The sequence below is a fragment of the Moschus berezovskii genome, chromosome 7 (genome assembly GCF_049115385.1).
Source record: "Moschus berezovskii isolate FMDL1 chromosome 7, NW_MosBer_1.0, whole genome shotgun sequence".
Lineage (NCBI taxonomy): Eukaryota > Metazoa > Chordata > Mammalia > Artiodactyla > Moschidae > Moschus > Moschus berezovskii.
Genome location: NC_142466.1, coordinates 89090553 through 89116024, shown reverse-complemented (window position 1 = coordinate 89116024; position 25472 = coordinate 89090553). Strand labels below are relative to the sequence as shown.

At 49.1% G+C, this 25472-nt stretch overlaps 1 protein-coding gene across 8 annotated transcripts in view; it reads right to left on the bottom strand.

Annotated features, from left to right (window-relative positions):
• Positions 1-10087: 10087 nt before the first annotated feature.
• The window catches only part of AOPEP (aminopeptidase O (putative)), a 432382-nt gene continuing 416997 nt past the window's right edge, over positions 10088-25472 (bottom strand). For 3 of the 8 annotated variants that reach the window (XM_055427418.2, XM_088838095.1, XM_088838096.1), the window contains 3 exons: positions 16345-16431; positions 14490-14634; positions 10088-11223 (listed from right to left, as the gene is read on the bottom strand). In XM_055427418.2, the coding sequence (XP_055283393.2) occupies positions 14494-14634; positions 16345-16431 (228 nt within the window). In that variant the 3' untranslated portion in view covers positions 10088-11223; positions 14490-14493. Of the gene's footprint in view, positions 11224-14489; positions 14635-16062; positions 16148-16344; positions 16432-25472 lie in introns of those variants that run through there. The other 5 variants (XM_055427422.2, XM_088838097.1, XM_055427423.2 and 2 more) reach the window with 3 other exon arrangements.

The window sequence follows — 25472 nt, the reverse complement described above, 5'->3', positions numbered from 1 at the left end:
AATTCCTTTACAAAGCCTCTAAGTTCTCCTAAGCTTTGGACCGAGATCAACGAGGACAGAACCCAAAACTATAGGGAAAAAGATGTATTAAATGGCCACCCTTAACGCAGAGCTTATGTTATTCGTCAGGACTTCATGACGTTTGTAGAATTTGCTAGCTTTTCAAAATCTGTAATTTGCTTTGTAGTTTGTCAGTCTAAATAAAACTCATGTGGCACCTAATTTTGTATTAAGTATTACAATTAAAAAAAAAATTCTCTCTACTGTCCAATTATGGAAGCTTCAGGTTTCTCAAAACCTAGATAGGTCTGCCCCTAGAAAAGACCAATTATAATTTATCTCTAGGCCTAGGAAACTTGCCACTGGATATCTAAAAACTGCTGAGGAGAGTGGGTATAGGGTAGGCAAGTCTGCAGCAGCTGCTAAAACAAAATAAGATGCATCATAATATGGACACTTTTCCCCCTTTAAGCCATACTTAAATATTACCACTGAGGGTAAGCTGAATTGATGTACACATTGTGCCCCCCACCGCAATTTCTGAAGTGAGAACACATCTGACAGAGCACACCCCACCCTTCTGCTCACTCTGGAGTTTCAGACTCACAGCCCTCTCATTCCAACCTCCCCGGCTCCCTGGGCACTGGGAAGGAGGGACCCCACCTGCAGCTCCACGCATCCTCAGAGCACATCCCCATGGCTCTCTCAGGATCTGGCCACCCCCAGTTTTACCTCAAACAACTTGCATTGGGCTCTCTGGACAATCATTCTGCTTCCTGACATCGGGTACCGGGGGCCCCTGTCATGTCCAGGAGGCACCTGAGACCGCAGAGGGCATGTGGGGACGAGCCCCTGCCTAGGCGGTCCTGGGTGCCAGTTCCATCTTCTATACCCGGCCCCGTTCTCACTGCTGGGACAAGGGTACCCTACAGGAGAGGGGACAGCAGAAAGCCACATCTTCCGTCGAAGCGGAGGCATGAAGAACAGGGATTGGGAGAGGACCCAGACTTGGGCAGTGGGCAGAAATTCAAGGCAAATTGATACCGAGCCTGTCCCTGTTACCCAGAGGGGCCTGGTGTTTGCACAGTAAGAACAAACCTGACGAATGTTCTACCTTATTCAACAAGGAATCCGAACTGTGCTCTCCAGGGAGGAAGATAATGAACTTGGCTGCGCTGCTGTCCTTGCCTTTCTCGTCCTCTGCCAGCCCATCACCACCCCACCCACAGCCAGTGGTGCTGGTGACGATTTCCTTCCTCTGCCTGACACTGGGTTCAACATGGATTTTGTGTATTTTGCCAAACAACCCTGTTATTAATCATCACCAAACCATCTCATTCCTAAGGAACCAAATTTAAGGCAAAATAAATATGTGCCTTAAAGCCTTCTTCTAAGATCCAGGCCCACAGTTTATTTATAGCATGGGTCCAAATCATATCCCTCATGCACAGACTGATAATAACAAAGGAAGGTTGTAATGTAAGGACTTCTTTTTTCCCCAATCCTTTATATAATTGTGCTAGCGAACCATGCTTGGTGTTTGGGGTAGGAAACTTGCATGCTTGGATACTGAGTTTCATACTTCTTAGATCTTCTGTAGAAGTAGAAAGTCTCTTAAATCAGTGTTGAAAATCTCAACCTCTGGTTTTTCTCACAATGTGATGAATCCATGTGCATCAAGTTAGGATTCTTGTTGGAAGCAACAGAAGCAGACACAATGTTGAAAGCAAAAGGGAAGTGATCCAGAAAAGCCCACAGAGGACTTCCCTGGTGGTCCAGTGGTTGAAAGTCCACCTGCCAATGTTGGGGACACGGGTTCAATCCCTCTTCAGGGAGGATTCCACATGCTTCAGGGCAACAGAGCCCACAAGCTACAACTACTGAGCTCACGGCCCACAGCTATTGAAGCCCAAATGCTCTAGAGCCTGTGCTTGGCAACAAAACAAGCCACCACAATGAGAAGTCCGTGCAGCAAAACTAGAGAGTAGACCCTGCTATCCATAACTAGAGAAACACACGTACAGCAACCATGACCCAGACAAAAATAAATTAAAAAAAAAGACCACAGAACTGTCAAGCAGAGAAGGCTCAGCTCTAGGCAGCCAGCAGCAGTGCCCAAAACCCAGGTTCAGAGTGGCCAGGTGAGGAAATTCCTGCTTTTGCCACTGAATTCTGCAATTCAGGACCCTTGTATTAACAGTTTGTCCTGCAAGCTTTGCTGCCTTCGGTAGGGAGACAGGCCCCTGCACTGCACTCTTTGAAGGGCTGGCCAGAGTCCCAGCTGCTGCACCTGACTAGAGAAGCCCAGGTCCCCCACATGCTCTTAGGCTATAAGAGGAGCTGGGGAAGGTGTCCAGCTGGTTTCACTTCTGTGACATTATTGGATGCCACCAACTGCATCCCCCTTAGATAGGAGGGTGTCAGAACCCAGACAGCTAAAGAGAATGGCAAATGTTCAGACACACTGTCTACTCTTCTAGAGCATCGTGGAAGGATGAGTGCCATGAAACAGCCTAATACTAGCAGAAGATGGAGGAGGGCCCTTGGCAGAAATCTGGTTTGCAGGCATCTGAGGTGGGGGTCATCAGTGTGGCACCATTAACCCTGGGGACCCTGGGTCTCTGCAGTGGGGTCTTCGTCCCACCCTCTCTGAACTAGGTGCCAGCCCAGAGATGACAACTGAAACTTGGTCCACACATTGTCAGACTGAGAACCACTGCTCTTAACTGGTAGCTCTTTCCTTCCAGAAAGACATCCTGGATAGAAACACAGCAACTGCCTTCAGTTCAGTTCAGTCGCTCAGTCGAGTCCGACTCTGCGACCCCATGAACCACAGCATGCCAGGCCTCCCTGTCCATCACCAACTCCCAGAATTCACCCAAACTCATGTGCATTGAGTCGGTGATGCCATTCAGCCATCTGATCCTCTGTCGTCCCCTTCTCCTCCTGCCCTCAATCTTTCCTAGCATCAGGGTCTTTTCAAATGAGTCAGCTCTTCGCATGAGGTGGCCAAAGTATTGGAGTTTCAGCTTTAGCATCAGTCCTTCCAATGAACACCCAGGACTGGTCTCCATTAGGATGGACTGGTTGGATCTCCTTGCTGTCCAAGGGACTCGCAAGAGTCTTCTCCAACATCACAGTTCAAAAGCATCAATTCTTCGGCGATCAGCTTTCTTCACAGTCCAACTCTCACATCCATACATGACCACTGGAATAACTCCTTAGAATATAAATTAGACTTAATAGAATCCTAATAGGAGAGCTAGGTGTCCTGACTCCAAAATTCTTATGAAAAAATAAACATTTTTAAGAAAAGCCAAGAAATGGGACTTCCCTGGTGGTATAGTGGTTAAGACTTCACCTTCCAATGCAGGGGGTGTTGGTTCAATCCCTGGCTGGGGAGCTAGGATCCCACATGCCTCTCGGCCAAAAAACCAAAAGGACAGTCAAGAGAATCCTGAAAGTGAAATGTTACATGCAGTATAATGACAAGCATGCATGTTGACACATGTTCTTAAAGCCCGAGTCACTACAACAGGTTGATGGGACCCAAAAGAGGGACCCCGTGGGGACTGTCCCTGTCAGGGTCACAAATGCCCTCCCCGGGGCTCCAGCCAGCTATTCTCAGGCCTCCTACACCAGTCTGGGCGGCACCTGATCCACTGAGTCTCTCTCCTCCCTGACAGCTTCCCTTGGCTAGTGGAACATTCCAGGGCCATCCTCTGTCTGAGGGGGCTGGGCACTGCCCAACCCCTGACCTCTACTCTGCAGGCACCCTGGACTCCATCCTTAGGTCTCCACCCTGGGCCCCTCACAAGCCACCTCTGTGCAGAGGGGCTACACCCTCCCTGGACCACAGACCTGAATACTCACGACCCACCAGCTATTTCCACTGGGCAGTCAGCGACAATGCCAAACTAACATGGGCTGATTCCACCAGCCCACCCTGCACAACCAGTCTCCTCGAGTCAGTCGACGGTGGCTCCAGCTTTCCAGGGACGCAGGCCCAATTCTGCCAGCATTCCGCCCTCCTCTCCTCTCCCCCGCGTGCCTGCGTCACAAGGACATCCCGGTGTCTGGCTGCTCCCTGCTCCTTGTCCTCCTCTCAGGCACCAACATCGCCTCCTCTCCCTGCTCCCACCCTCACCCACCTGCACAGTTTCAGTGATCCTTTCCAACTGCCTTCACGTCACACCCCTGTTCAGAGCATGGTAAAACCCAACATTCTTAAAACAGCATTCAAGGCCCTACACAGGATGGACCCCAGGTATCTACTTATATACTTGACCGTCTCCAAAACAAGTGCCTGGAATAGTTGCAGGTATACCATGGGTACCTGACAAATATGTTGAATTAGTCTAAGGATTTATGATCCGCTGGATCAAAGAAAAAGCAAGAGAATTCCAAAAACACATCCACTTCTGCTTCACTGACTGTGCTAAAACCTTTGACTGTGTGGATCACAACAAAGTGTGGAAAATTCTTAGAGAGATGGGAGTAGTAGACTACCTTACCTGTCTCCTGAGAAACCTGTATGCAGGACAAGAAGCAAGAATTCGAACCAGACATGGAACAACGGACTGCTTCAAAATTGGGAAAGGAGTATGTCAAGGCTGTATATTGTCACCCTGCTTATTTAACTTCTATGCAGAGTACATCATGTGAAATGCTGGGCTGGATGACTCACAAGTTAGAATCAAGATTGCTAGGAGAAATATCAACAACCTCAGATATGTAGATGACACCATCCAAATGGCAGAAAGCAAAGAGGAACTAAAGAGCCTCTTGATGAGAGTCAAAGAGGAGAGTGAAAAAGCTGGCTTAAAACTCAGCATTCAAAAAACTAAGATCATGGCATCCCGTCCCATCACTTTATGGCAAACAGAAGGGGAAACAATGGAAACAGTGGCAGATTTTATCTCTTTGGGCTCTAAAATCACTGCAGAAGGTGACTGCAGCCATGAACTTAAAAGATGCTTGCTTCTTGGAAGGAAAGTTATTCCACTCATATGACGTACCTAGAATAGTCAAATACGGAGAGAAAGAAAATAAACAGTGGGTGCCATGGGCTGTGGGGACAGAATGGAAGGTTATTGTTTCATGGGTGAGTCTCACTTTGGGGTGATAAAAAAGTTCTGGAGGTGGATGGATGGTGATGGGCACACAATGACATTACTGTCCCTAATGCCACTGAAATGTATATTTGAAAGTGGTTAAAATGATAAATTTCACATATATGTTACTGCAGTAAAACATTAAATTAAAAAAATTTAAATTATATATCCTTTTATCTTGTAACAAAAGCCAGTTCTTCAGAGCTGCCTCCCTAAAACTTCAGGTTACGTGGACTCACCATGAGCAAGTCCAGAAATTATCCCACAGATGCACTGCTGCCTGTGTATATGTGGAATGTCTAGGGCACTGGAAACAACTCACAGCTTCCTCAGTAGAGGGCTGGTTAAACAACCATCAAAGCGTAGCACATGACTTTACAGTTGATGCCAGACCCTGTTATCAGGGCTTTACGTAAATTAATTCATGTAATTCTTCGACCACCTAACAATATTGTCCATGGCTTATAGACAAGGAAACCGAAGTCCAAAAGATTACACAGGTGACATCGAGCAGGGCTTGGATCTGAATAAACTGACGTGATATTCAGATGTTGCAGCCGTGCAAAGATCCGTGTACACTCTGCTTCACACGTGCATAAGCCGGGGGTCTGCAAGTGTGCTGCGGGAGTGCCTGCTCCATCTCTGCCATCACTCTGATCACAGTGATGGCCTTGGAGGAGGAGCTGCTCAAGAGGTGGAACAGTGCTTGCTCTTTGTTTACATACTGTTTATATTTGTTTGCACATCTGACGTATGCCAAAAGAATTTACAGTCATCAATATGGAAAGGAACGTTCGTTCTAAGAGAGGCTCACTGTTAAACGATGCTGCAAAGGAAAGGAGGCCTCTGTGCCCACTTGTAACTCAGAGAGGAGAACCCTGCTCTGGCGCCCCTGCTCACCCACCAGCTCGGTGTCATCTTCACAGCTTATTTACAAATAAAGAGTTTTCTAGAAAGAGGTACCCTGACCTAGAGGGAAGGTGCTGAGGACCGGGGCCTTGGTCCCCCCCGTTGGGGCAGTTTGTGGGCCATGATATCAACTTCCTTGATGTCAATCTGTCCATCTGCCCAGCTTCTGTGATTACTAATAACCACTCTCCTGCTCTACAAAATGCCTCCTCAGCCCCCAGCTGCAATGAAGCCACAATTTCTGTAGTTCTCTCTTCCTTGACATAATCACTTAATTTATTAAAGCAGCTAAAAATCATAAAGCTACAATTCCTTTCCTTTATGTCTTTGCTTTATAACTCAACATAAATATACCCTTGTGCCTGTACCATCCCATGGGCAAACATTAAAATTGGCTTCTATCTAAATTGCTGATTTATCCCCCTAATTCACATTTTCTTGAGTCTCCCTCCTTAGGCGGAACTGATGTTTAAGTCCCAGGAGACGTAAATCTTGCAGTGAGAACGTGAAAACCTGAGGCATCACTCCTGCCTTTCCAATCTAACTGAGAGTGTCCTCGCCGGCCTTAAGAAACACATTTCCACATTTGTCCTGCCAGACTTCATGTGACAAGGGCAGCCTATTAGGTTGGAGAAGAACTTTCTGAACTTGAGACTCTAAGCAGTGTGGTCAGGCAGGCGGTTTCAGCACCTCCCAGTCCACCCCACAGGCAAGAACACCTTCTGTGCTGGGGGCCTGCAGTGGTGGAACCATTGCCAAAGGCTCGGGCTGGAGGAAGTTATAGGCAGAAGGAGTACAAAGAAAGCTTAAGAAAACAGAAACCACAGTGTGGATCCGATCCCTTCTGCTTCCCAGACAAAGCCACAGAGGAGCTGTTTGGAAAGTGGCACAAGGCTCCCCTGCGGGGCAGAGCTTTGTCCTCCAAGGTGGGCATCCCACGAGGGAGCCCTGGCCACCCCATCAGCTGCCCAGAAAAGGCCAGGGGCCTAGGCAGTGCTACTGCACGCTGAGGGCAGTCCCTGGAGCAGTTCGGCCCAATTCAGTCCCTGGGGTTGAGAAAGCAAACCTCTGAACTTATTTTATCTCAAACGACACTTTGAAGGGACCAGATTAGTTTTATGGGAGCGGTCTGGAGAAGAGGAAAACATGCGGTCAGAGGCCTTTATCTGCATTTTTGCACTCTGACTCGTATTCCCAAACACGCACATGCAGACAGACAAGCATGGGGTTCCGGTACCAGCCGCCTTTCTCAGGCCCGACCCCCACGAGCAGACTTTTTGGCTGGCCCTTGCACCAGGGTTGGGTCTGTTCTGCTCCGATGCTCCAGTGCCAGGGTGTCTGGATGCCCACCCATCGTCTAGGCAGAACGCTAGTCCTGGGAACCACTGGGAACATCTGTAGTTTTATGGTAACTTCCTTCCGCCCCTAGGCTTAGCTGCTAGCCTCCTCCCTCTTTTTCTCACACCCTCCAGTCATTGGACTGGAACAGAAATACCTCATTAGCCGATCAATCTCCCAGACAGCACCAAAGAGTGGGAAAAGATCTATAAAACCTCACCCATGAATAGCCCCAGACAGCTTTTCCTCCCTTCCACCTTGTAAACTCCCAGCGCCCAGCCAGGGAGGGCGAGGTCATTGTCCCCGGGACAGTGGCCTAGGGGCTTGAGTGCTCTCCTCATTGAGCTTGGCCTCTCGGCACTGCCCTGGGAGGTCCAGGCAGCCCTTTAAACCCCTAGGCATCTTCAGCCCCAACCTTGGGCCAAGGAGGCTCCAGGTGGTCAGGTTTGGGCTCAGCACTGTCCTGGCACCTTGTATGGCGTCTTTTCCATGGCTGGGCCCTGCACAGAGGGCACCCCCCGCCACCTCTCTCTGCATCCCGAGGTGGTCCACTCCAAGGTACCATCTAACACGTGTTACCTGCTGGCAAAGTGCCAGAGGAAGCATTCCTCCCCCCACACCCCCAAATTCTTGGGAATGGGGTGTGGTGAGCTTTCCACCCGAGGGAAGGCACAGGCTTGGGACACCCAGGGTTCTGTTTGGCAGGAGCTGCTGGGACACCATGCTCCTTGCAGGGCGGGTTGGCCTTGCTGAAGTTCTGGGCAGATTCCTTCTCACACGCCTCATCCTCCCACCCAGCTGGCGACATCTATAGAATGAGGTGGCTGGCCTGGAGCATAAAGCTCTAAGAAAAACCAGCTCTTGGTGAGGAGCCACTCAGCTTCTGCCTTCCAGCTGTCTGGAGGGTTACCGCTGCCCTTGTTGAGGCCGGCTGTGGCCGGGGCAATCCGGTGCAAGCAGACCACCCTCAGAGCGGCCCAGCCGCCTCGACAGCACTGCCCAGGGCTTTACCGAGTGCCTGTGAGGTCAGGCCAGTTGCAGAAACCTTCTAGAGGTCTTCTCTCCACTGAAAGCGATGGGTTAAGGTTAGGGACAAGGTTTGCTATTTCTGGTCACTGCCCTTGGGGCACCAGGTACTGCCTAAGGTGACACTTTTATACCTTATTTGGGATGGAGACTATTATTGCCATATTTTGATGCGGAATTCCAATCAAAATAAGTGCTTTAAAACTCTTTAATACTAAAATAGAGCCCAAAAGGGAGACCTGAACCTTTTGACTTCTTCCCTGTCTCCTCTCCCACCTCTGGGTCCTGCATGGATCACACTAGAGCCCCCAGTCCTGTGTCCAGGCCCAGTGACAGTGGAGAGGCCAAGTGGGTGGCTAGGAAGGGCAAGGGACTCTCCAGGCCAGCCAGGGGGGTGACAGCCAGGCCTGGGCCAGGGTGCAGTCCCCCATGTGAGGCCCCGAGGAACAGGTCAACATGTGGGTGCTGAGGCAAGGGCTTGGATCCTGTGCTGGATGGGGGAGCACCTCCAATTCAGGACAGTCACTTGGCAATTAACCAGTTAACTTGCTCAGAGAACAAGACCACCTCTCCTCCCTGGTTTAACCAGCTCTCGAACCAGCTGTCAACTCAGCATGGTTCTGGACCGAGGGCCATGTTAACGGGGCGAGCAGTCCAGTCCAGACTCCACTGCTGAGAAGTCCACAACCAACCTACACCAACTGCAGAAAGGGCTAGAGTTCCCTTGCTTCCCCAGACCAGCGCATTGACGAAACCTCCTGCTGGGTGTCCCCCTCTGGGTGGAGGTGTCACCTGATTTGGTGACCCTGCAGGTTCCTAGCGGCTCATTTCATCTCAGCTGGAGAGCAGAGCTCATTCCATCCTGCCTGCTCACCCTGGGAACGTGACTGGAAACATACCATTCCTGGGGTAGCAAAGATCAGAAACTGCTGCTAAGTAAGAGTGACTCCCAGGCAGGCGAGTCCTGGGGACTTGCCCACGGGAACGTAACTGTAGCAGATTCCAGTTTAGTGCTCACCTGGCCCCACCCGGGCCCATCTGGACAGCAAACCTGGTTCCTAAGGCAGGGCTCTCAGTCTTCTCTTGACTGAATGACAAAACCGGTGTCCCTGAGGATTTATTACCAAAGGGATGATCTACATCCTGAGACGAACTGTGCGGAGAACCCCGAGCCGGGGGGCGGTGGTGGCTGTTTATAGTCGCTCAGTCATGTCCGAGGCTCTGGCCTCTCAGGAGGTGTGAGGGGAACTTGGACAACCATCCCAGGAGCTCAGAAGACGGGAACACCAGTGCGGCTGGAGGGCCACTTCCCACCCCCGCAAAGGCCCGTGCCCATAGGTGCAAAGGTGAACTACCCACAGCCATGGCCAGTGAGGCTGTCACTTGGCATGGGTCTGAGGTCCCCTCCTGCTGGCTGCACCTGTGCTCAGAACCAGCACAGGGCAGTGGACCACAGGGGCAAGGGGACCCGTTGTCTGGTGCAAAACTAGCTTGTGTGGCAGCTCGGCTGTGCCTCAGTGGTTTCTAAAGAAGACAACAACGTGGTAGAACAAGACAAAACCACCAGGCTGATTGGTCAACTGCAGCCAGACACTGGCTGTGCCCTGGGCTTGCTGCTTCACCTCTCAGAGGGCCAACACATACCAACCAGAGGGAGAGTCATTTAATTCACGTTTTCACAAATAACAGCATTCTGACACTTATTCATATTGAAAAATCAGATTTTTATTATATCAACATGGTAAACAAAGCACACAGAAGCAACATATGCAAAGCACATGTAAGAGCAAAGAACTAACCCCCAGGAAAACTTTCTAAAATGACAGTCACTGTTACATAATTCTGAAGGTCAGGAGCTTCTAATGAAGGGCTGTGTTGAGCTGCCCATCGCCCCCAAGCTGGCTCGAGGCGCCACTGGTGCAGGCGGGTAGGTCCACTCCCGCTCAGCTGAGCCTCACGCCATCCATCACGTGCCTGCACCAACCACTGTGGCTTCTGGGGTGTTTTAAGGCCACCCTTCCCTTTGGGCAATCCCGGGAAGCTTAGTTTCTATTCTGAACTTCAAACATTTGTGGCAAAGAGAAGCACCATCACCACAGGTTCCCAGGGTGTCCGACAGGGCCTGACGGTGCCTTTCTCAGGTGCAGGAGGCACTCACCCCCTCCCTCCCCAGAATATCAGCACCACTCTGAACGCTAGAGGAACCAGGGAGGTGAGAAAAGAAGGAGACAAGAATGTGGACACCACCCTTTTCTCTCTTTTAAGTATTAAATTCAAAAGTAAACAGGAAGAAAAAAAAACACATGAATCCATCACATTATCAACAAATCTTAAAGAATCTTATCCTGCACTTCTACCAAAAGTTACTAAAACTTTGGAAAATCTAAATAATGGACATATCAATCAATGTAATTCTGCAGAGGTGGGCAGCAGCTCCTTGGCCTAGTAGACAAGCTCTGGCTTTCCGGGAGCGCAGAGATGCAGATCGACCTGCTGAGGGATCCCAAGTGTCTCAGGGACCTTCCGTGTTTGGGTGGAAGAACTGACTTAACTCAAAGGGGAGACTCAATTAACATTCAGGATCTTGAGGTGGTTCATCCAGGATGGGCGCGAAGGCGTCACACGACCCCATGGAGACTGCTGATGAGGGCGCGCCTCTTGACACGAGCTCTGCGGTGAGGCCCTTCGGGGAGGTCAACCCACAAGGCGCAGGCGGCCACCGACTGCCGGCTTCAGCAGCCCCATCACTCTTCCTTTGATGTCTGGTGTCCATGCAAGCCTGGGCCCACCAGGGCTACGAGCAGATGCATGAAAAAGATTCTCACTGTGATCTTTCCTGCAAAGGAAACAGCAATAAAGTTTACTGCCGGGTCACAACGGAGGCATTCTTGTAAACAAGTAACCTTTGCTCTCAGCTTTGGAGAGGACCATGAGCGGAGAACAGGGAGAGACCAGGGCGCATCTCACAGCCCCGAGAATGGGCTTTACAGCTGCAACATGTGCCATCTGCTTTGCTCACACACGGCTGTGAAAGCCGGTGGCTGTAACTTGGGCTTCATTCACAGGACAGATACTAGAGAGGTGGCCTGTCTCAGACCCACAGTCACTCCGCCTGCTTTCTGGCCATCATACACCATGACAGCGGTGGGCGCTGCCCAAGTCACACGCATGGCGCTAATGGCATTCTGCCTTTTCGGGTGGAAGCTCATTTCTCTTGTGTCAACAGAACTCTGACTCTACCGACACCCACACACAGGACACATACAGAGGGGCCACCACTGCTGCTGGTCAGCTCTGCTGCGGACGCTCGGGCCAGTCTTCGCGCAGCTGCAGTCCCAGCTCCCAAGCCTCTGGGCACTTACAAACAGGAAGGCTTTGCTCTAGGGCTCGACTCCTGTTCCTGCTGAACTGAGCCAGTGTGTGAAATGAGAACTGATATCAGCTCAGTAGGCACCGGAGGACGGGTCCAGACAGCCCGGAGAAGCAGCCTCAGCTGGGAGCGCGCTTGGCCTCGTTCCACGGGCGCTGCAGAAGATACACAGACCTGGACTGCAAATACAAGAGAAAGTTCACCATGCTCGGAAATCATAAGGGGAAGTCTCCACTGAAAGTACCCAGCTCTACTCACACGTCATCCACTGCTGACACAGTCTTACTTGACTTCTATGATTCATTTGCTTTTAGATTTTTTTAAATTAATAATTTTGCAGCTTTCAATACATTTGAACTTTCAGACAGATGTTTACTTAGTGGATTTATATTTCTGTAGACTTTGAGAATGTTTGCATTCGTAACAGGACAAAGTGCATCCTTGGGGCCAGGCGGGCCCTTGTCCTCCAGAATCCTGCTTGGCCCCGAGCGACCGGCTCAGCAGCGGCCTCTGCCCCAGCGGCTCCACCTTAACTGGCCCCATCTCACCTTCTCTTCAGGTGCAGAACTTAGCCACTGTGAACAAAGCGGAAACCAGTCACTGTTCACCAATCAGCTAAGCTCTGCACCTCGTCAGAGAGGTCGTCGCTGGGCATAAGGAAAGGGCCGGTGAGCGTCTTCTGAGGCTGTCGGCTTCTTCTGCTTGCAGAGGAGCTACGAGATGCGTCTGTTCCCCGAACTGCAGAGCGCAACTACGGCTTCTGGAGCAGCAGTCAGGGTCGTGGCTGCGTGGTAATCCCTGGCAATGTGATTTTAATCTTAAGTCACAAATCAGCATGCCAGGAACCCAAGCAGCCAGAGCACTCAGGGGCGGCGGTGCCGCCCACATCGCACGCACCAGCTTCCTCAGACACAAGGCGACGACACCACCTCCAGGCTTGCTACACTACCAAGTGGGTTTTCCTTCTGCTTGGTGTTCATTTACTCAGCATCTTAGGGGTATAATTTTTAAAAATCAAAGGACTCACAGATAACCACACAAATGCCAGCGCAGCTTTGGGAGATGAAATGAAAAATGTACCAACCAGCTGGTCTGGGGCTGCCATGCTCAGTCTCCCAGCCCATCACCCCTTGGGGCACAGGTTCTAAGTGTCGGGGATGTCTGTGGGGATCCTCAAGGGGTGGAATGGATTCCCAACTGCTGGAGGGTGCGGCTCAGGGGGCAGCCCCATCACGGTCCTTCACCGAGCAGTTGGAGAGGGCGCAGAGGGCGTGTGAGTGGCCCCTGCGTTCACCCAGGAGTGTGGGGGTGGGGGATGGTGGGGGGGGGCGCGTGGGCTCCTGACCAGACTGCTCCTCTGCCTGCTTGGGGCAAAAAAGCACAATGAAAAATCACCACAGCCGTGCAGCCCACGGTTGTTTTCCACCATCTGGAGCACAGCGAACATCAAAGGCACAGTCTGCACCACTGTAGTTTCATACACTTCAAGAAACACAAACTCTCTGTGAAGTGACAAACCTAAAGAGAAATATGATTTGTACTGATCACTGTATGTGGCTGGTAACACTTAACTGTGTAACTGCTATGGTTTTTAAACTGGGCTGTCTCTGAACGGGCTCGGAAGCTGCCCGACGGGAGCGCTGGGGAAGCCTGCATATAGCCGCTTTGCTACGAGATGCACAGTAGGAGCAACTATTCCCATTACTTCCCTTCCTAGCCAACAAAGCTCAACTCTCCTGGAAGAACCTCTTCAGTAGTAAGAGTTCTCTCAGATAAGTAACGCAGTTAAACACATTAGACAGAAATGGTTTTTTATAAGAGCAAAACATTAGAAACAAATTAAATGTCCAACAATATCAACATAAAATATCAAATATCCATTAAAGTTATAAAATCTATACAACATGAAGAATGAAATCTGAAGTTAAAAAAACACATACACACACAAAATCAGACATGCCCTGTTATCATGTAAAACCTTGAAGAAACCCGGAGCGTCAGAGAAATGATAATGGTAAAGAAAAAAAGTACTTTTAATTCCACAGTTTTACTTATAAAACCTATGAATCATTACTAAATTACATTCAGAATGCATAAATTCCATTAACAACTGCTAGAATGTAGATCTAACAGGTCAATTTCAAGCACAATTACGAGAGGAAGCAGTTTAAATCATTTAGGACTCCACTCCAACTCTGCTCCAACACGAGGTAGCCTGCTGCGGACATGCTGTGTGGAGGCACCCGGCAGGGGGCAGGAGGACCCGCCAGCCTCTCCTGCCAGGTGGGGACAACCCGAGGGACCGCAAGTTCCCACACACCTCCTCACAGCTCAGGATGCAGGGTAGCCTGGTGACACGCCCCCACGTTAGCCTTCACCCTGAAGACTGGAGGGGTAGGGTGGGGAGGTCATGCCCTGCAGTTCACCTTCTAACCTACTCAAGATGTTCTCCTGTGAATCCTGTTCCCCCAAATAACAAAACCTGAAGTGGTCAAAACGGTGCTGGGGAAGGGGTTTTTCTGCGAGGGTGGACGGCACGGGCTTTCGTGGCCTTTCATGGCCGCTCAGCCAGACGAGGCGCCACCTACCCCTCAGGGCGGGAGCCCAGGACTGAGGCCGCCAGGGCTCTCGGCTCACCATTTGGCTTATCGACTTACTCGGCTCCTAGGAGGAATCTCGGCTAGAGCCGAAGAATGGAAAAAGGAGAGAGAGAGAGAGAGAGAGAGAATCACCTCTTTAAAATAACATCTCAGCCACCACCTCGGCTGAGGATCTGTCCATCTGCTCCCTGCTCAGCTCAAAGCACCTGCGGGCGAGATGCTGCTGCCGTGGATCCTCACCCAGCATCAGCTCCCCGTAGAGGTAGATGCCCATGGCCTGTGGGGGGCACAGAGGCCAGAGAGCGTAAGGAAAAGGAACCACGTGTCCCCATGCGCTCGAGGGCACAGTCTGGGTTTGCTTCACACAGACGTGCTAGGCTGGAAGTTACAAAGGCCCTAGAAAATGCACACAGCTGAACAGCGGTGCTTCAGGAACCTGCAGTTTCCCCTTCTCCTCACTGAGACTCACCCAAGGAATTCTCGGTGATCAATTCCATCAACCCTGGTGGCGGAACTGAGGACAGAGGCAACATTTCTCTAGTGACGGGGATGGGGACAGGGAGGCTCCCATGACGACTGACCCTATGGGAACCCCTGCAGTTGCGAGGAGACCTGAGTGCTGTGTGTGTGTGACTCAGACATGGACCTGCCTCCCTCCCAGCACAGCTGGGAAATGAAGACCACCTGTCACACGGGTGGGGAGAACCTCAGGCCGCCCTGGAAGACGCCTGCCGCTCCAGCCCAGCCCGCCTGCTCTCCTTCCATGGGCACACGCTGGCTCTTCCGTCTCGAAAACAATGCTGCAAAAATCACATCTGTGTTTTCCCTACAGTTTTAAAAACAGTCGGTTATGTTCCGAAAGACCAAAAAGATCCCTTTGGTTCTGCCTTCTCTCCTGTTCTAAGTTTAGTTATGCTATGACTATGTTCTGCTGGAGCAAGGACTTCCAACGACAGTGCAGAAATGAAAACTTGGTGGTGAGGAGCTCAAAAATCTCCTTCTGAAAGAGCTGACGGCAGCCCTTATCTGGCAGAGACCACGGCTCCAAACACGGTGCAGTCAGTTTCAGTTTTCAGAACAGACGTTAAGTTGCTCTTAAATTTTGTCCCTCCATGTTTCCAAACACCTTGCTTCACTGTGCAAATGTGACATTTCTTCTGGTACAAAGTCATGTCTTTTTCTTTGTGGGAATAACGAGCCCTTACTTGCTGGGTGCCCCCTGTACTCTGGCCTCTCAAAAGAGCCTTTGTTTGCCCTGCCCCAACTCTCCACCCCAACAGAAACATGGCTCCATTCTATCAGCCCGCAGCGCTCTGCAGAAAGCTCCCTCAGAGGCATCCGTGGGCCATGCCAAGGGAACGAGCCACAGTCGACAAGAGCCACGGCACATGCACTACCATGGCCCACGAAGCTGGGGACGGGGGCAGATGCTGACCCCCACACACTGCAGCCCAGCAGAGGAGGCAAAGAGAACATCTTCAAACAGGCTCATGGGCTCCTTGCAAGGTGACTGCTTTCCTTGGTGGCCAGTGAGGAAAGTCCTCACAGGAAGGCAGCTCAGCACAGGGGCCCACCTGGCATGGCAGGTGCAGACACAGACCAGACTGTCCCAGTCAGCCGGGGCTGTCCCAGCCTCATCCCCAGACATACAAAGGCCCAGATACGCACCACCGGATCACTGGGCCACAATCCCAACCTAACGAACCTGGGGTTCAAAGACGTAAAGACATCTGCCCATGCTTTATTTGGTAATGACAGTGGGCCACAGCTCCATCAAACCAGGGGAGTTTCTGAAGAGATACCGAGAAGAAAAAAGCTCCAAAGTTGGGTAGGTATTTCTCCTACCAACTCTTCAAAACCGTTTGAAAGTGTTGAAGCACTTATTTTTTAAGTAGAGAAGGCAACAAACTGGGCCCCCACGTTAAGCATATTGCATAGTCAGGGAGAGCATTTAAAGAATCCCCATCTGCTGAAAAATGAAACTTACCTGATCCTCCTGAAGGAACCTCTCCACGTCTCTGTACGCTTTTGTGTATTTGTGCTTAACAACGAGTTCACACCAGCGATGGCGAACCTTAAGAAAAGAGAGAAAATCCCATAAGCAACAAACTGGTAGGTTTCCTTCGCCTAGTAACTTTAATGATGGAGAACTTTTCCCATTTGAAGTTACTCTGTTAACACTGCTCAGACTTCAAAATTTCTTTTTTATGTCTTTTACAAAGAGAGAAACCATGCTCTTCGTTAAAAGGGCTGCCAGTCAACTTTAGGGGAAGAAAGTGCATGTTTCATTTAGGTGTTCTGATGTTTTAAAATACAATTCTGCCATACAGTAGATAAATGCAAAACATAATTGGGAAATTAAATGCACGCTCCCAGTCAGGCAGGCTGGTGCTCTGCCCTGCACGATGCTGTCCATGAAGGTTTCCTTCATAAACCACAACTACTTAATTTCCTGCAATAAGTGTTTTGGTTCAGTGCTGTTGATTGTAACAATACACACATTAAAAGGGAGAAGACACTGCTCTCCACATTCCTAAGAGGCAGAGAGCGCCTTCTGAGGAGCTTGGGGTATCTGCTGGAGGGGAGAGGAGAGCAGACCACCCTGATGCAGGCAGCTCCAGCTGCATGTTTTGCTGCACAACCTTTGGAAAACAGACAAGCTACACGCGTGGACCTTTTACTGAAGATGCGTGATGAAAGATTCACCAGCAGGAATTTGTCAGGAAGCCCCTCCCCAAACCCTACAGACAATATGGGAGTCTGATCCCAGCACTGGCTGCCTCTGCTGATAAGAGGCAGTCTCGCCCCTCCTCCACCTCCTCTTCATCTCTAGGCCACTTCAGACACACTCTTTACGCCAAGACTCTACCTAAATCCAGTCCTGAGCCACTGTCTACTGCATTAAAGCCCTCTCAATTACGCCCAGTGAGCAGTCCACCGTTTTATATTCCATCACTGGTTCCACATTAGCTATACACGGAGGTGACTACAGGCATTCAAAGAACAAAACGCCTCCTTCCATCACTCTTTGTTGTTTACTGCCTTTGAAAGAGGAGGACCCTTTACAGCAATCCATTTGTGGCAGTAGTAAAATGTAAGCAATTTCAACATTTTGGCTGGGGCCTCTGTAAATTATATCATTATGCACTGATGGCTGGATTTCTCTTTTAATCTACTATAAACAGATTTACACACAAACAATTAGGAACGAAGTAAAGAAACATTTCTTGGAAAGAATCCTTCCCCTAGGCTACAGTGCACTCTGAGGCACACGGTGGTGCCCTCTGCTTACAGGCAGCCAGGCCCTTTGAACTTCTAAGAGCAGGACACCAACGAACTTTTTACATCCACAAAGGAATTTCGGAGGTGCACGGAAATGAGCTAATAGCCTTGGATCATCACAACAAAAGGGAAACAGGTTGGGCTGAACAGGTCTTAGAAATCTTTCCACCTTCAACAAACTGTTCTTTCCTATATGGCCAAGGGAAAGGGACAGCATAAAAGGAAAGGGTAGCAACTAAGATATTCTAAGCAGAAGAACCACTGACCAGAGCTCAGACTGCACCAATCAGAGGAAGCTCCCAGAGCAATCGGATCCCGCTCCCGTGTTTTGGTTCAAGTACAGGACAGAACCAAAAGGGTCCCTTGGTCCATTTCTCTGGTTTCTTTTTCAACTCAATGAAACCTAGATGCCTCAGGTACCACCAGTTGCATCCACGCAGCACCGGAAATGCCATGTTCTTTGTTCATAAGCTCTGGGAAAGGAGAAGGCCTGGTGGGAGGGCCACCGTGCAGCGTGAGAGCCAGGGCACTGGGCGACCTGCTCTGGGGCCTTGCAAAAGAGCCTTATTTCTCACAATTGCACGTGGGGACAGCTGTCCCAGCTCTGCAGAGTCAAGTACAAGAGAAGTCTGTCAGCTCCACCGTGAGCTAAAGACAGGCTTGTACACCAAGCCTTGGACAAGGACAGTTGCTGATCATTCCAAAACTGGGGGACGTTATATTTTGTTAGATCTCATTTTGAGAATGAAGTCTTTATTATTGGCCTCCCACTCCCCACCGCCACCCTGTGCTCTCCTTTATCTTATTTACACATACAGAAACAACAAAACACAAATTAGGGTTTGTTTCTTAGCAGGGTAAGTCCACTATGACTGGAAGAGGATTAAGGAGCTGGGCTAAGTGAGAGAGGCCTCCACAACCAATATGAAGTCAGCGTTTCCACTTCTCTTCCTCTTAAAAATCAGTGTATTGTCACGATTAATAAGAGATCTAGTCTTCTGACCCCTGAAAGCTAACATGGCATCCAGGAAGTACAGACCAATCCCTTTCCCCACCCTGCAAAGAGCAGGAAAAACAACAAGGCTTTTCATTTAAACAGAATTAAATATATTGCAAAATTTCAATGACAGGATGTTTAAAAGACATCACAGAGATGCTGTGTGAGGCTGAGGGCCCAACAAATATTTCTTGCTTGCGGAAGGGTTTTTACTCCTCTTTGTATTTCTTTAAGAAACAAAGAAAATCTCTATCTTTTAGCCGAGGACCCAAAATTTGCAAGGAAACTGGTCACCACTTGGAACGGAGGTCTTCCTGAAATGTGGCAGCAGGGTGACATTTGTCTCAATTTCTCCCAACAGTATTTCCACAGTGGGTACTCATGGACTATCTTCCTTTCTCCAGATCACTGAGAAGCTCAAAAAAATCCCTGACAGAGGTCCTCACATACTTGTACCCAGCTTCTTCCTCTGTTGATAATGGAGGAAAGTGAAGTTCTCAGCGCTGGGGAGCAGTAGAGAATTTGGAAACAGAGGCAGGGCTCTAGGAACAAAACTATCCACTCTGTAGACCTGCTCTTCTTTATTTTCTAATTAATTTATTCATCAGTGGGGGCAGGTCACCTCGCCTCTCAGCTTCCTCGGCGAGATGAGAAGTGAACACTGTAGATGCACTCCTGGAATACCCAGCCCGGCCACAGGATCTGCGACTTCTTGACTCTTCATTCAGCATTGGCATTCAATGGGTAGATACATACACCAGAACCAATCAATGCTTACATTTTAAATATTCACATTATACCACAATGTCTCAAGAGAGAAAAAAAACTTTTAATGGCTTTTTCAACTGTGATTCAGATTCATAAAGACTCCAAACCCACACCAGCAATCACCTGAAAGCCTTGAGCCAGCCAACATCTTAGCTGGAATTCCAGCAACGCTGTCAGGCTACCAAAGCAAAGAGGCAAGGCTGAGGGAGGGGGGAATCGGGTCAGGAAAAGAATAAGAAACCTGAGAAAATCAGAGAAGGGGTATTTCAGGAGTGGGAAGAAGTGGAGTTGCCCGTGGTGGTGAAGACCAGGGCTGGCGGACCCCTGTTCCAGGAGCTCCAGAGCGTGTGGTCTCACAGGGCCCTGGAAGCCCACCTTTTCCTCACCGAGTCTTCGGTGCAGAGAGTGGCTGGTTCAGCCCAAATCCTGCTAGCTAGTTCCAGGACAGGAGTGTGCCCACCGCCTAGGGCCATGCTGCTGGTCCCATAGCCCACTGAAGCGTATCTGTGCTAACGGGCCCGAGCCGCCTGAGAGACGCGAGCAGACGTGTGGGCCAGAGATCCAAATCATTTCCTGCAAAGGATGTGTATACATGTGTATACACACACACAGAAACAAACGTTTCTTTTTTAACAGCAACTACTGATAAGTTTCTGTTTTTCTTTTCTCTGGTTAGTGACCTGCTGAAGTGATTTCATAACCCCTGGGTCCTGACCCACAAAACTGTCTCCCAAGGTCGGAGAGAGAACAGCCTCTGCTCGTGGGCTGCTGTGGAAGCCCACCCAGGTCGCCACAGCAAGCATCAGGACAGCGACTCTCACAGTCATTGCTTGTCCTCTTAGAAGGAGCAGCATGTTTCTGGCTTTTGTTTCTACTTCAAGAGTTCTATTTATTGAATTCATAAAAACGCTGAGGGTATCAACTCCAAGGAAAAGTTTGTTAACTGCTGAAAACCAGAAGAGCAAGGTGCCTGTCAGGTGGGCAGTGGGCAGGGAGGGTGGGACTTGCAGCAGCCCAGGAAGACGAGCCTGGACTCAGGACAGTGAGACACCAGCTGGTGTGGCCAGGGGAGGAAGCCTGCAGGGAAGGTCCTCAAGCCTGGGGCAGTGGGCACTTCTCAGGCCACCCCTGGGAAGTACACCCAGGGGCCAGACGCCTGGGGACTTTGCAAACTGTCTGCAAAGACAGCCTGGCCCCAGCACCAGCCTGAGTTGCACGGCATTTCTACCATTTCAAGGACGTTATCGCTACCCAAGAGGCGAGACAAACGACTTCTGGCTGGCTCCTCTGATTTCCAGCACCTGCTTTGTATGGTCAAACCAGGCTCAGATTCAGGGACAAGTCCCATGACCCAATGGGCACCTCTGTGATATAACCATGGCCTTGACATGCTGGGGCTCCCCCATGGAAACGGAAAGAAAAACTACTGAAAGATAACTCCCCACATGCCTGCCTCTCCCCAAACTCTTTTCAATCTGAAAATTTTAATGCATCCAAAACTAACTGGTATTAAACTCTAGATCAGGGGTTGCCAGTTTTTTCAGTCAAGGGTCACAGTGAGCATCTATGGCTTCTTAGTCCATTTGCCCTGTATCAAAGGAGCCGCCATAGACAATATGTAAATGAGAGGGCATGGCTATCTTCAGATAAACTTTGATTTTCAAACACAAGCAGTGGGCTGGACCTGCAGGCTCAAGGCTGCTGACCCCTGATCTGCAAAGGAAGCCCATGCGGGTGAATGTTTAACACTCCCCACCCCCAATGCACCAGCATGACGCCACAGAACACAGAGCCAGGAGGCCTTTGTGAGCTGGCTCCAGCCAGTGTCAGCCCGTCCTGCCAGGAAATCTAGGGTGTTCTTGACTGTGGGGCCTTTTCTTTCCTCTGTGGGCTGAACTCCTCTGCACAAGAAACCTGCTCTGGCTTCCCTGGGAAACAGAGCACCTCTCAGCCTACAGTCAAGTGTGAATGCAAGGTGCCAGGCGTGGGAGGGTAGGGGATTGGACACTGAGGAAATGCCAATTTAGGAAGAATAATCCCCTGAACCAGCTCACTCCCAGTCTCCCACACTGACCAGATGCTTCTGTCTGCAATCCACTACATACCCTAGACCCTGTGTTCATTAACACTTTACAATTCTCTTTTATACCTTTTATCTTGTTGTTTTTTTTTTGTCTTCAATTTTAACAAGCCATTTTAAAGAAATAAAAATTCTTATGAGAATGCTCCCGTACAGGCTACTTACTATCTAATGGTCTAATTTCCCAAAGTAGTTTTTAGATATTCCTTAAACATAATTCTTCTTATAATAATGTAATTTGGAACTTTATACATATAGACAGATCAAGGAGGAAAAATATAAGTGAGTTCTTCAAGTGGTTTAAATCAGTCAGGTAGAAAACATCTTAAACACTCAATGTCTTTGGTTGGGGGTGGGAGTCTGGGTTCCTTGGAAGGGAGTCTGAAAACCTGTGTCTCACACAGAAGAGTTACTGTGACTGAAGAGCGAATGGCATCAAAGGCTGAGCAGACATGCTGAAGGGGTGAGACATAACAGTTCAGTTCCAACAGCTTGGCCAACACCCCTCAACCTGGTTCTGGTGGCCACGACGCCACTGACCACACGGCCAAGGTCAGAAGCAGAAAATCGGCCTATCTTCTGTCACCGCAAGTCCGGAGCTACGGTTTGTTTCGGCGCATCTCACAGCTATGCTTGAAAAAGCATCTGTGGCTCCTGTACCAGGCTGCTTCCCCTGCTTTATTTTTGAATATTAAAAATTATAAACTGGTAAACTTAGCACATATAAACAACATAGATATATTATTTTATGTTTTTCCTTAATTTCCAGGTGTCACTGCCAGATTCACTATCTTAGTGTGGTCTATATACTTTGATGTAACGACAACTGTAGGATGCTTCCTCCTATTGATATACTGCAGCTCCATTAGTCTTTCAATCATCCAACGATGACAGATGTCCATTTCTAGTGTGTTCTAGAAAGTCCCAAAGTGTGTTAACAGCTTTTTACCAAGAAGCTACAAGGGTCTACCAGTCGACACAGGCCCAGAACAAGGACACCTGCTGTGACGCTAGAGCACAGTGCCGTGGTCCACCTCCCTCAGCACACCTGAAGTGAGTCAATGACCTGCAACTGATATGGCCACACCCCTTAACTCACCTCTTGGGCCCAGAATTCATAAACCCCAGCTGCTTCCCCATGCATGGGTCACTCTCCCAGAGCTGGGTCTTGCAGCCTCTCCAGCTCTTTGAAACTGCCGTTTCCTTACTCAGTAGTTTCTGTCTTTACCAACAATAAAATACAAGCTTGGTGAGAGCTGGGGCCTGAGTGCTCCCGGGCCATCTCCAGGCCCTGTCTCAACGCCTGGCACATAAGTATCTGCTTAATAAATATTTCTGAATGAATGGACCATTTTAAAAACTCAGACTGCTTTTCAGCTACTTTGAAATTATAATGCATGGTTGGAAGCTGTAAAATGATTTGAAGAATGCCACCCAATCTATTTATTCCTCTTTTTCAGTCCTTTTGATTCTAAAATTTACTGTTGAAGGGAGAAAAAAAATCTGTCCAGGGAACATGATCTGGGCAGCACATTAAACCTCATTTTGAGTTCCATTTTATATCTGTAAACAGAAAGACCAAGGCTCATGTCTCTTGTGAGTTAATAAGTCTAACACTGCAATAAACAAATCTACTTTTTCAATTTGTGTCCTTAAATTAGATTTATCGTTGCTTTAAAGTGGGTTGACTGTTGCTGAGGGAAGCCTGACTGGCAGCTGGGGGGCACGGGGAGACCTTTCCAGAGCGGCTCCGGGACAGACACTTTCCAGCGTTCCGTTCGGTGCATCTGCGATGGTCTGGGATGTCTCTTTCTCACGCGGCACAGTCGGGGGTATGCCTGTCACACTAAGACTCCCAACACTTCCCTTCTCCTCTCTCTCACCTTACAGCTCCTTGCTTTCAAAGGGCTATGATCGTAATACTGTTTTAACTAAAGGGAATGCAGAGCTGCTCTGTGTGCCGCCACAAAACCAGACTGGTAAATCTCGTTGCCCTGAGTTAAGACAGCAAGCTCTCAGCTCTTCTTCCTAACTGTGCTTGAGTCAGTCCCTAAAGCTCTCAGCTCTATGGTAACTGGTTACAGCCAGTACTACCAGATTTACCAGTCATGACCAGAGCTACGGCACCGCGCAAAACAGGAATCATCCAGACCTGCTATGGGGGTCCCCACACCTGACATGCACGTGGACTGTGACAGCGAGGGTCAAAGGGGATGACAAATAGCAAGCTTCACACGCCTCTCAAGAAGTGCCAACCTTTCTTCCTTCTGCTGTGTATACACTGTTTCACTTAACGTCTTCACTACTATTCAAGAAAGCTGGCTCCAAAAAGCAGAACTCAGGAGCCCATGATGAGTCCACCCTGAAGTATGGTACAGTGAGCCTTCCCTCCCTATCAAAGCCAAAGTGAAAGTCACTCAGTTGTGTCCGACTCTTTCGACCCCATGGACTATATCGTCCATGGAATTCTCCAGGCCAGAATACTGGAGTGGGTAGCCTTTCCCTTCTCCAGGGGATCTTCCCAAACCAGGGATTGAACCCAGGTCTCCCACACTGCAGGAGGATTCTTTACCAGCTGAGCCACGAGGGAAGCCCAAGCATACTGGAGTGGGTAGCCTATCCCTTCTCCAATGGATCGTCCTGACCCAGGAACTGAACCGCAGTCTCCTGCATTGCAGGCGGACTCTTTACTAACCGAGCTATCAGGAAAGCTCAGTGAGCCTTTCCTCACTGAGCTTCCTCCCTATCAAAACAGCTCACTGAATGGCAACATTCCAATGTGGAATTTGATAATTAGGAAATTACACATTGCACTTCCTTTCCTCACTAATATCTGACAAATGGCCTTTGCTAAAAAAAAAAAAAAACAAAAACGAAAACTTACTGTTGCCAGAACAGTGACCATGGGTTACTTCCTCTGAGAAGCTCTGAAGGGACACCTGTGCCTTCCCTCTGTTTCCTCAGGGGCAGACGTGACCGACTCCAGAGGGCCACATCAAGTCTACCAAAAAGGTTTGCTCTCTCTCGAAGTGGTTTCCCTATAGCCTTAGTTACCCAATCACCTTATCGTGTCATACATTAGTCATTTTATTCCAGAACACTTGGAGATCCAGGAAACATTCTCCAAAAGCTAAGTTTTGGGTATTAAGGATGACTTGGTGAATAAAACAGACAAGCTCCTGCCCTCTTAGAGCTATAGTTCAGTATAAAGTCTAAGAAAAATTCAGTAAACTCATGTTGGTGACAAATGTCACAACAGGACATAACAGGGCAGTGATGAGGGCAGTGGGGGTGGCCCAGGGGTACAGTAAGGAGACCCCCAAGAAGGGGCCACTCAGACAGAGAGGCAAAGGAGGAAAAGACACTAGTCGTTGAACGGGACAGCCTAAGCTCAGTGGGTTTCTAGCCCTACCACATGTTCCATGAAAAAATTCAACTCTCCCTTGCCCGGTTCTTCTTAATGGCTATTTTTTCCAATTCCTTCCTAATGGAAGCTAGAGAAATGGACTTATAAACCAGCAATTTCACTTCTTAGGTATAAGACCCAAAAGAAATAACACTGCACCCAAATGTTCATAGCAGCATTACATATAACAGCCAAAAAACCCAAATGGCTATCAAATGATGAATGGTTAAACAGACATGGCTTACCCATACCATCAAAAATACTTGGTGATAAAAAGAAATGAAGTATCAATACATGTAAAATACGAGTGATTCCTGAAGACAGTGTGCTAAGTGAAAAGAAGCCATTTACAAAAGGTTTATTATGTGATCCCATTTACACGGAAGTCCCCAGTAAGCAAATCTGTAGACACAGAGAGACGAGTCTGGCTGCCAACGCCTGGAGCAGGGGAGAGATGGGAATGATAGCTAAAGGGTACAGGGTTTATTTGGGGGATGACAGACATATTCTGCAACTCACTGTCGTGATGGCTGTACAGCTCTGTGAATATACTAAAAACTACTGAAATGTATATTCTGAAAT